Genomic DNA, 12473 nt, shown 5'->3' on the forward strand with positions numbered 1-12473 from the left:
CGAATAATTAAAAACTGGGGTACCTGCAGATGCCATATGTGATACAGGTACTCAAGTAGAAGCCACATAAATGTGCGCATGTCTACAGCTTGTGGCCAAAACAGAGCCCAGACATATTAACCCCTGTCTAGTGTGCCTCAGCTGATGAATCTGCAGTGTAATTGAGTGCTGTGGGTAGCAGGGGGGCCATAATTGTGAACATACATGTTCATGGATGGTCTCAGCTGGGGCGCCCCAATATGTGCCCCCATTAGATTGAGACCCAATGCACCAGCTGCTGCTGCTGATTGATTGGACACTAACCATCCGTAAAGGAGGTGAGAAGAGAGAAGGATGAAAGTCTCTACAGCGAGTTGACAAAAGAAACCTTATACATCTAAGGTCCTAGCCGGACACTATAATAAATAACAAGACGGCCGGAAGCATGACATTGTGGAATGCTTTTGAAGCTGTGCTTTACTCATGTAAATGGCATTTTTGGTCGTAATCTTATTTCTGAACAAAAAATACTCAAGTTCGTCTCATGGAAAACAGCTGCTGAGACAACACAGACCTCTTAACATTGCTCTTCATTAGACACTGGCTCTCTCAGACTGACCTTAATGTGACAGTTTCAAACCCCATATCCTGCAGTGACCAAAGTCATAATGAGAGACCTTCACGCAAGACCTGACACTTTTAACATTTAGCGCAAGCGCAGGGCTCATTATGCAACTACTCACCTTCCCCCAACGTCTGCTTCAGCAGGTCATGCTTGGCCTGCAGTTTAACGATGAGGTTGCTGCCGTTCAGGTACTCTTTGAATTTCTGCGGACACAGATGAAGGCATCAGGGAGCTAATGATTTTAATGAGCTCTGACAAGAACAGGAGAGAGTTGTCGGTTACGGCAGATGAAGAACAGATTTCGTTGTGTTTTGCGCGGCTCTAATTCAATCTGTTCCGAAAGGAGAGTTTAATTTCCGTTTCAATGGTAAAGGCATGGGGCCATGTCGCGAGTGTTTTATGATTTCATGCGTGATAGGGCATGCTGGGTAGACTTTAATTTCAATGTCAGTGTTGGAGACACTATGTTCTATGATTAGATAACAAAACTGATCTCACATACCAAATAACAGAAAAGCCACAAACAAGTAAAATCAAGCTCTACATTTGGCAGCACCGCAGTATTAACACTGAACACGATGTTTACTTAAAAAGAACTCTGTATGAGTCTTTCGTACATATTTCACAGCAAACCAATCACAGACAGGGAAAGGCGTCAGAACAAATATCATAATGCTTGTAAGTTAAATTTAGCAGCCGATGCACACTCTACTGTACGTATTCAAATCACGGTGTCATTTTGGCCATTAGGGGTTTTGCATTGAATTGTTATTTTCATTTGAAATGTGCTGTCTTCAGAAAAACCTATACTAACATAAGCCCACCTGTAGATCTGGGTAATTGTAGACCTTTGAGAGAGAACATGCCATACTCACAGTGAAGTAGAAGACCTCGGTCTCTTGTTGGTTGGCCCGTCGTTTGGCAATATTCAGCTTACTCATGTAGCCCTCAGAGGCCACTGATTTAATAGACTCTGTAGATCTGCTGTGCTGGAAGGCATCGGACACGTCAAAGTCCTCCACGGTCAGCATGTCCTGCAGTGTCTGCATGGTGGCATCTAAGGTCTTGCGCACCTGGCAAAGAGCAGGACACCTCTTCAGTTAACAAAAGAACAGAGAAGCATGTGTGCCCACTGATGTGTTCCTCTGTGACACTACTGAGTGTTTATTTCTGTTCTGATATCATTCGCGTACTGACTTCCTGCCTGTTTTTCTGCTAACCCAGATTTATGGTCTTTCCCTTTTGTACTTTTGCCTGCTGTGTTGGTTTCATGGTTTTGATTCATCGCCTGTCTTGCCCTTATCGGTTATGGTCGCCTTTCTTGTTTTGCTGTGTTTCCTGGATTTGACCCGTGCCTGTATCCTGACTACTGTCTGCTTCTACGATTCCATAAGTAAAGCTTCACTTTTGATCTTAAGCTGTGAGCATCTGCTTTCTGGTCAAATGTCACAATTCTATAGTTCCAAAGAACCCTTACTGTTATCGAGCTAGGCTTATTAGTTATTAATCTTAAGACTTACAGTATATGGAATGTATTGATACACACCTCTTAATTACTGAATGCCAGGTGTTTCATTCAGTCCCTTTGCCACAGGTGCATAAAATCAAGCACTTAGCCACACAGTCTGCCTTATAAATATTTGTGAAAGAATGGGTAAAGAGATCACTGAATTGAATAGATATTCAACTGTCAGCGGTATTTTTGAAAAGTGGAAGTGTTTAGGAACCAGAGCAACGCAGCCATAAAGTGTCAGACCACGTAAAGTTACAGAGTGGGGTTGCCAAGTGCTGAGGCGGATAGTGCATAAAGTCCCAAACGCTCTGCTGACTCAATAACTGTAGAGTTCCAAACCTTCTCTGGCATTAACATCAGCACAAAACTGTGCACTGGGAGCTTCATGGCATAGGTTTCCATGGCCAAGCAGCTGCATGCAAGCCTTATATCACCAAGCACAAAGCACACTGTGTCAGGCACAGTGATGTGAAGCACACAGCCACTGGACTCCACTGGAGCAGTGGAATGTATTCTGTGGAGTGATGAATAACAATCTGGCAGTCTGATGGATGGGTCTGGATTTGGCGAATGTCAGGAGAATGTTACCTGCCTGACTGCACTGTGCCAACTGTAAAGTTTGGTGGAGGAGGGATAATGCTATGGACAATTACATGCTTCCAATTTTGTGGGAACAGTTTGGGGAAGACCCTTTTCTGTTCCAGCATGACTGTACACAAGGCAAGGTCCATAAAGGCACGGCTGGGTGAGCGAATTTGGTGTGGAAGAACTTGACTGACCTGCACACAGCCCTGACCTCAACCCCACTGAACACCTTAGGGATAAACTAGAACGGAGATTGCAAACCAGGCCTGCTTGTCCAACATCAGCGTCTGACCTCACAAATGTTCTTCTGGATAAATCAGCAAAAATCCTGACACACACTCCAACATCTTGAAGAAGCTTCCCAGAAGAGTAGAAGCAGTTACAGTAGCAAAGGGGGGACCAACACTATATTAATGCCTATAGACTTAGAATGGGATTAATTTGTAGGTGCCCCAATACTTTTGTCCATATTAGTCATAAAGTACTATAAATTATTGCAATTACTATTAAACCAGTATGTAAGGTGTGTAGTCATGAGAGCAAGGAACTGTGGCCCAGCATAAGGGCCCTTGCAGTTTAAGCTGTTAAAGCGCCGTTTATCAATGTAATCTTGCACAAGCCTGTGAATGTTTACACAAGCAATGCTTTTACCACCTAATCCAAGCAAAACAAGCCGCCAAACCAAAAGCAGGGTTAAGGATGCACTCACTAACTGGTACATCAGTTTCAATGGTAAATCGAGTCACATTTCATCTGACCTTTGAGTGAACGTTCAGACAATTCTTGAGGGCAGGATTCTAAATGACCACCAAGGTTAAATATCCCTCATTTGAACAGCTGAAAATGAGGCCTGTCTGCCTGTTGTAGAGGTGATACGTAAAACTGCCCCAGGACCCAATTGTGGGGCCCTCAGATTAATGTGGCATATTCTCTCCGTAGTACAAATCGTCCATTACAGGCTGGTTATGAGACACAGAGTGATAAGGGCTAGATGGAGCCATCAATACGCACAGGCGGGGGCTATTATAGAGTCCATTAGCACCTGTATACACTTAGAGGGAGATCTCAGCATGCTGCCTTCTGCTCTCCATCAACCAAAAAGTACCTCTGCAGATTCAATACACAGAGCTGTTTCACCCCACACAAAAAAAATCACCATTAGCAGCAGCGAAAGCTAAAAATACACCCTCTGTTCCCATGGAAGGCCTGAATATTGAAAAATTAAATGAGTGCAGTTTCTATTCAGACACATCCTCCTGAGTGCCTTAGAAACTGCAAAAAGAAACTTGTCTCAGTAATGTTAAGGGGCCTCTGAAGAGCAGACTCTCGGCACAAAAGCTGAAACATTGTGACTCACACTGCTGAAATTCAAGCATATCTACATGCAGAACCTCATTTAAAGTCGTAGTCAGGATGTCTGTACAACAGATACGTCTTCAGGGCATAAAGGTTGCCAGAAACATGAGGATTTTTTGATACTTTTCAAAAATTAAGACTACATTTTAGATCCGAGGTGTTCATTTACATGTCAGTTGGTGTTAGAAATCACACACACTGAAGCCTCAACATAAAGTTGCTCTGGAGAGATGTTTTGAAAGTAGGATCTGAAAAGCCTCAACTTTAAAAAGAAAGTATCACTTTGACATTCAGCTTGGCATTTCACATTACTGAGCCTTGAACTCCAGGTGACTTCAGCAGTAGAATCAGCCTGCTTCATCTGGAGAACACAGTGAGTGTTACAAACCAAAACACAGACAAAATCATTTGAGCAAATCAAATACTGTTGTGGTTCAGGTGGGATGTATTGTACTGTGCAAAAATCTGAGATCACCTTTCATTTAACTTCCACTGCTTAAATAAAGGAAAATAAGTAAAGGAAAAATCAAAGGAAAATAAGAGAAAAAAAGAGTTTCCAAAACTGTGGTTCAAAAAATGAAAACCTGAAAGACCACTGAGAATGTCATAAGATAAACCGTATTCTGCTTCAGATCTAAGAAAGCTCAAAGTCGTTTCTGTCCATCCTACCACTGTAAGAAGACATCACTATGGGTCTGAAAAGATGGGTAGATGAGAAGAAGCTGTTACTGAGAAAAGAAAATGGACAAAAAAAGAAAATTTGCCATTAACAACCCAACTGCAAAAGGCTACAGTATATTAGTATAGCTCAGGCCACAAGGTGAATCCCACCTCCTCATTCTCGATCTTCAGTGTGGCTAGGCGAGACTGCAGCTGATGGTAGCGCATTAGGAGCTCCGTCTGAACTGGCTGCTGTGCACTCACTTGACACACCTAAAAACACACAATAGAAACTGTCAGCCTCCCAAATTCAACTGTCCACAGCAATTTCAAATCTGGAATGGATATTTTATGTAGTTAAACAGTCTCAAGTACAACATGCTTTCAGCCATCTTCTCATATTCCCATAGCAACAGCATCTACACATTTTGACAATAATCAGACATTTCTTCAGATTTACCATTAAGATTGTTACTGTACCATAAAAGCAACTATTTTTATCAAAAGTGTTTTTGAACTGCGTGTGTGCACAAGTCATAGAACTAACATCTGTATTATTATCATCCTTTCAGAAGCCATAATATAGCAGCATTCTTAAGCATATAAGTATCTCACAGTGAGAGCCAAATCTCCCTATATAAATTCAACAGTCCAGCTGTTTTAACGTTTTTATGCATACATAAAAAAATCCTACTACAGATGTCATATAAATAGAATATATTTCATTTTTATTTAAATATTTCCTCTTCTACGTAATGTTCAACAGTAAATGTTCCATGTTTCACACAGCCTCTTTTCACTAATCAGATTTATTCTGATGAATATATTTCTATGTATTTAGTTTGTCTGGTTCAAAGCACAGAAAATGCATTGAATTAATTCTGCTTGTATTACCTTAACAGACTTTTTAGCGACTGTTACAACTTGCAACCCAGTCCATTACAATTAACCCTATGGAGTATGATGTCACGTCTTCACTCCTGCTACTGTCAGCTGAACTGTTTATAAACATCTGGTGCTTAAAAGAAAGTTTGCACTTAATTTGTAGCAGAGGTGTGGAGGATGAATGTGTAAAAAATAGTAATCTTACTTTGAATATTTTTAAAATTATTCAACAAAAACCAAAATGTTTTGTAGGTTGAGTCCTGCTCTCTTGCTATTATATATGCTCTACAAAAAATGTATTCTTCTGTTACAACTACAGTTACAGATCTACGGCACAAATCCCAGTTTAACCTAATGAGATACTGATACATATGTTTTAGACACACAACAGTCTCACCTCGTCTCCCATGTGAGGCAGATACTCAAAGCGCATGGGCGGGCAGAACACCTGGTTGTACATGTCCATGATCTTGTGCTTGTCACTGCGGGAGTCCAGATTGTCCACTGCGTTCTCAATGAGGTCCAGACCCTCATGGCGAGATGTTTCCAGGTTATATTCCGCTGAGAGATAGGTCCTAAAAGTGCGGGCTAAGCTAGCATGGTACCCAAGGTCACAGCACTGAAAGAGAACAGAGTAGTGGGAGTGTTTCAGACAGTCTGGAATATTTCTTCTCTGTTCACTAGGGAAACAGGCTGCAGTCAGTTCAGTTTCAGAGGACGATTTGTTTTGACATTAGATTCATTTGAAAGAAATGACAGAAACCTTGCACATCTAATTAACGTCTTTATTATTGAGTGTTCTATACTTGTCTTAAGAGTAGAGCTCTTAATAAGACGTAAGATAAGGAGCAGTTCCTATAACCTTTTTGGATAACAATACATGCACAAAGACTTCAAACAAGACATAAAAAGAGAAAGATGTGAATCTGCTGCAAAATAAGACACATAACACACAAATTTAGAAGTACAAGCACAGTGGGACATCCAGCCTAATTAGTCTTTGTTAAAAAAGCACATAAGCTAACCTTATTTAGCAGAACACGGCATGAGTTTAAAATATGCTGCAGGGAAACGAACATTTCTGTGAATCATTATATGGTCATTTAATGAAGAGGAGTCAGTTAGCTCTCTATTGAGCCATAAACTCATTCATTAGGTTCAAGGAGGTGTCTGGCAAAGCTACTAGTGGGGCTCATTTGGATAACCTAATTAGAAGATACTTCTAAACTCTTCTATTATGTACTTACTCACCTTTATCCAAAGTGACTTCTAAAAACAGAGATAAAATGACAAAATGCATACAGAGAATATGAAAGGATTCACAACCTAAAAGTCTCATCATAGCTTGACCAAGTGCGAACGTAACCGAGGACAAAGAATTATTCAAAATACAATAGTATATTATTAGGGACAGTCTAGAATTATTCACATTTAATCAAGTACTCAGTAGAACCCTCTAGCAAGAGAACAGATCAATGCTTAATGGGCATATATGCAAATCTGCATTGAGAAAACAGCACATAGTACTATGGTATTGAATGTGCATTCAAAAATATCTACTACTAGTATAGAACAGAACACATATAGCACTTACAACAGAATACATTACCACAGCACTGACTGGAATATCCATTATGTTAATTCAGTGAGCTGATGTCAAGCAGCTTACTTAATGCTATAACTGCAATAGCAGCAATGCCATTTGTGTCTGTAACCGTCTGCTGTGGTGACAACACACTGGATTTTTCTGACGTTGTAGTATGATCTTGAGGTTGTAGAGGGTGTTAGAGGGGACTGTATGGCCTACAGGGGTGTGAAACTGCATTGTTGCACCACTATGTATCAATCTGAGAGTCAACTGCATTAATTCTGCAAAGCTATTGCCCCAAAATAATTCAAATCAACCCCAAATAATCAAATCATGGCAAAATGTTAACTGACGCACTAAGTTGATGTTTAAAAAAGTATCATAGTGTGATTTACTCATCTGATCTGAAACAATTCACTTTTACAGTATTCCTCTTTTCATACTGATGTACTTCAGTGCTGGATGCTATTAATAAAATTGAGTATCACACTTTTTTTAAACATATCAAAGGATTACAGTATTTGATGAGATTTAAGTTTGCATTAATTACGTAAATGAATCAATTCTTTCTGAGTACTGCCACTCTATGCTAAAACATTTAAAGATGCACCGATATGGAATTCTAGGCTGACACTGATATCCAATATTTCTTTATGCATAGTGCAAATTTATTGAAAATGTAATAAAATGATTAATAATTAATAATCAGGTGTAGTATTTACAGTATCATAGCCTCACCTACACATTCTACTTTTCAGGAGTACAATAAATACATCACTAAATATCACTCTGAAGTATCAGCCAAATCTGAGAAATTGGAAGCTGATAACTGTTCTAACATATTATCTGCAGATGTCTAATATTACTGTGTATCCCTAAAAAGCAAGCTGTATCATGTTTTACAAAAATGTTAACCAGACATAAACCAGACTGCCAGAACAATATTCAACAAATAGTAAGCATTGTAGTTGACTGTCAGGTAGGGCACACCTTGTATTAATACAGCAAAAAATACATTGTCTACTGTCTGCTGTCTGCCTGACAAGCACAGCATGACCATGTCAGCCTTCCTCCCTACCCTCAGCAACACTGTTGGTTACACTGCACTTTTAAAATGAAGCTGTGCTGAGAATTTTGAGTCAGTACATCAAAATCAATTCTTCAATCAATAACACACTGAAAGGTCCACACTAAATGTATTTATGTATATTCAAAATTACATATAAATTACAAAAGAATCAATTCTTGCCTCCTCTCATCGTTTCTCAGTGGATTATGGGTGACACACACACCACACACCATCAAAGCAGACCACAGGAACAGGAGAAAGCCAATCACTGTGGAGAGGAAAACCTGGCAGCAGGCTACCAGCCAATCACAGACCTCCAACATGAAAGCCAAATTCGACACACAGTGACTGTCACACTTCAGTATGTTTGAATGGTGTTTAAAAGAGCAAGACTGAGAGGGAGCTAAAGGAACACTCCACCTCATTTCCCCAAGCCAGTGGAATTATAAACCAGACTCAATTCAGTTGATTCGACATGTGCATGCAGTGTGCTTCAGTGTATTTGCACCCAGTAAACAGCTGAGAGTACATGGCCTGCTGCAATACTGTTTGAGTCTTGGCTTTGTTTATACACATCAGGACCGTAAAACAGACCCAGCTCTTTTATAAAGACCACCATGTTTGAGGAAAGGGGCAGGGGAGTATCACCTTGCAGTATCCTTGGAGGAGTTTACTGTATGTGCTGTGCTAAGAAGCACTGCAGCGGAATCCTGCCCTCAAGGGGCACTAGAATCAAGAAGAGGTGGAACCATTACTCAATTAGTCACTGATTATAGGCAAAGGTCAATGTTGTTTACTTAAAAACAAATGCCTTGTACAACGCTCTAACAGTGGTTAACAACTATACATCTGGAGATCAACATACCTGCAGAGTTTAGTTCCAACTTGCATCTAACATGCAGCCACCACTTTACCAAACACTAAAGCATCTGATCTGACCATTGAAGAATTTAATTAACTGTATCAGGTGGTTGAAACTAGAGTCCACAGGAAACTAGACCTCTAGGATGAGAAATTATAGACTCTGTTCTATAATATTCATATGATGCATATGATCATTCAGATTCCGGTAGACCTAAGGAAGAGCGGGGGGCGATATGGCTTCTACTTTTTCACTGCAGCATAAAAGAAGTAATGGTGTTGCCACACACTCTGCATCCATCACATGTGCCAAGACTACAGTACTGTGCAAAGACACTCATCATTTATTTAAATTCCAGCCAAAATGCCCATTAAGTACAAATTAATGTGTCAGTATCAGAATAACACATGTAACAGAAGCCACCCTTTGCCTTCATTTCCACTTCAATTTTTTCCAGACTTGCTTTTTGTTTTTCACATAAATTTGCATTGATTTTTCCCCACATCTCTGAAGTCTGTGCTCTTGGGTAGATAGTTGAGCTTTCTTGGAACTGATTTGTAAATGTTCTTCTTTTTTGTCTTTTGTCCTGGTTTTTATGCTTTGTGTAGTCTTTACCTGTAATGACATTACAATAATATGGACAAGGCTGGGCAAAATACACATATGCTCTCATGATAAACCAACAGCATTAAGTAGGTTTGTCTTCCTGTGTTCTAAGATTCATACATAGATTAAAAAAAAAACCCAAAAAACTCAATACTAATGAGTAAATACTCATGATAACATTATCATGAGTATTTACATGATAACATTATGATGATAATGATAACATTAACCTTAACATGATAACATGGCTTCCCAGTGTGAAAACCTTGATGTAGTTAAGACATGTCTGACGTGTGAATATGCAGTACAAGACAGGCAATAGACGTGGATCAGGTAGCCTCTGAGTGATGGTGTTGCCATGGCAGGTAAAGTGTGAGGCAACTGCAGCCATATCGGTTGTATTATTCAATTAATCATATAGAAAAGAGAGGAGTGGAGCAACGGAGCTCCAGAACCCTACTGGATTAATTAATAATAGAAATAAACAGCAGCGATCGGGGAATCATGCAATTTCCTTTAGTGGCCAACACAAGTCACAGCAACCCAGCCCAGGCCGGTTTCAAGTAAAAAAAAAAAAAAAATCCTGAAGTGAAGTTCTCAACCACTGTGACCACAATTTGACTGCAAAGATTTTTACACAGCGGCAGGAAGAGCACAGAAATACCAAGTAACCTGAAGGCCTGAGAAAACCTACAGAAAGCCACAGAGGCCACATGAACTTCTCTGTGCACAGAGGTGGGCTCTGTGGCATAGCACTGCCTCTGCATCTGTCTATTAGTGGTTTGAAAAGCCCCACATGCAGACCTTCTGACTGAGGTCCTGGGCCAAATTCCTCCCCAACTTACCCACATAGACATTCATTCTTGACTCAGAGCTCTCCTTTCATACTCTCATGAATAAAACACGAATATAGTTTCATTGATGCAGAGACTTCATTGTGTAATCTTTTATATCCATTTTTCCTTTACAAAAGTACAAAGTAATTCAAATGATTACACAATACCAGGTTAGTGCTTTATTAGATTAACTATGCAGCTGAAAAGTCCTCAGGGCTGTCTAGGCCTTTTAAAAAAAAAGAAGAAAAAAAAAAAGAAAATGTATTTTTAGGTGTATTTTATTTTTATTTTATTATAAACATCGTGCTAGTTTTATGTAATCTATGCAAGTAATATAGCAACATCTTTATTTATTCATTATATATTGGGTGTGGCAAAAGAGATTCCAAAAAATATTCTGTTTCAATAGTATCTAGGTAGATATAGCCACACAAACACGCCCACTGGTTAGGTCTTACGCAGCTGGGCTGAAAGCCTAACATGTCAGATTAACTATCAATTACCAATATTTAAATCAAATGTAAAATATTTCTTAAATGTCTGCTATAAGCTTTGAATAAAACATATGGAACGTATTTTACAAGCTGCAAATGTCAGCGTTTAATCTACACCAGGCAAAAAATCTTTGTCTGAATGGACATTAGCTTAGCGCTAATAAACTACCTGAATCGCACAGGGGTGTTAGGAGATCTTAGCATCACCACAGAGGTGATTTTCCCTCATTTTTGACAGAGCTTTGACATATATTGTCCACACTGAAGGCCTAGTACTAATAGTCATGGTTCTCCTTTGCTATTTACTAGTTCATCTGCAAATGGCCTATATTCGCTCCACATCTCTTTGCCTTTAGCAGGAAACAACCGAGAGGAAGCTTTTGCCCTGAATATGCCACCCTGAGCCATATTTCAATATAAGTGCGTGTGAGTGTTTGTTTTCCTCCGCCGCCTCAGGAGATCAGCGTGTTGAGTAGTGACAGACAGCAATGCGAGGCCACACTACATCTCTCAGCACAAATCCCTGAGGTTGGCATCATCTACTCACACACACTAATGCTGACATGATGCGCACACACAGCAAAAAGTGAGCATACATAAAGGGTCAGCTTGGGAAATCCATTAGTGTTATCCTCAGTTTTGAAAAAAGGGTAATCAGGATAATCACTGCAGTGCCAAACATAACAGTAATTCTAGTGGGCAGATTACAAATAATATACATAAAGCAATGACACTAGTTGCCAGGTTACTAGCTATAAAGCTGAAATAAATATCTGTGTGGGTGGCATCACCACTGCTACGTGCTTTGGGCTAGTTTTTGTTAACGGTGAATGTGTCTCACAATGGAACTGTAATTACAAGATACAAGAATAAAGCAGTTGCCAGACTTGCAATAATACCAAACTGTACAATATGCAATCCAGAGAAAATGAAATGAAGAAATGTTGAAAAAGACATGAGCAGGAAATAACTGTCGGATCAGCATTAGCAAGACCCAGTACCCACAATGCAAAGGAAGACAGATGGAACAGAGTCCTCCACAGTTCAACTGTGTTAAACCAACACTTACAAATCCCAGCAAAAACACACAAACAAACATACGCCTTACGAGGCATACTCACATCAATCATATCCGAGACATCGTGGATGTAGTATTTCGCCACCACAGCGTTGGTGGCTGCCAGGTTCAATAAATAGTCGTTGCGAGCTTTTGTGCACTTCAGCTTGTTTTCTGAATATTTGGCTTGTCTCTAGAGGAAGAAAAGTGAGCAGGAGTAAAGAACAGTACTTATAAAGGCATACCAGAACTTTAAAGGGTAAACTGAAAGTCTGTGTAAAATTTCTTTCTCAAAATTCTCCAAATTATTTTAAGAAATAGCTACAAATTTTAAGGGAAGAAGTGCTAGATAAAAATA

General features: G+C 39.7%; 1 protein-coding gene across 2 annotated transcripts in view; it reads right to left on the bottom strand.

Annotated features, from left to right (window-relative positions):
- srgap3 (SLIT-ROBO Rho GTPase activating protein 3) overlaps nt 1-12473 on the bottom strand; it is a 126749-nt gene that overhangs the window by 33431 nt on the left and 80845 nt on the right. For both annotated transcript variants that reach the window (XM_017712643.2, XM_017712642.2), the window contains exons 6-10: nt 12180-12308; nt 6001-6222; nt 4890-4991; nt 1480-1677; nt 723-807 (exon numbers count right to left, since the gene is read on the bottom strand). In XM_017712643.2, the coding sequence (XP_017568132.1) occupies nt 723-807; nt 1480-1677; nt 4890-4991; nt 6001-6222; nt 12180-12308 (736 nt within the window). The remainder of the gene's footprint in view (nt 1-722; nt 808-1479; nt 1678-4889; nt 4992-6000; nt 6223-12179; nt 12309-12473) is intronic.

The sequence above is a fragment of the Pygocentrus nattereri genome, chromosome 26, assembly GCF_015220715.1.
Source record: "Pygocentrus nattereri isolate fPygNat1 chromosome 26, fPygNat1.pri, whole genome shotgun sequence".
NCBI lineage: Eukaryota > Metazoa > Chordata > Actinopteri > Characiformes > Serrasalmidae > Pygocentrus > Pygocentrus nattereri.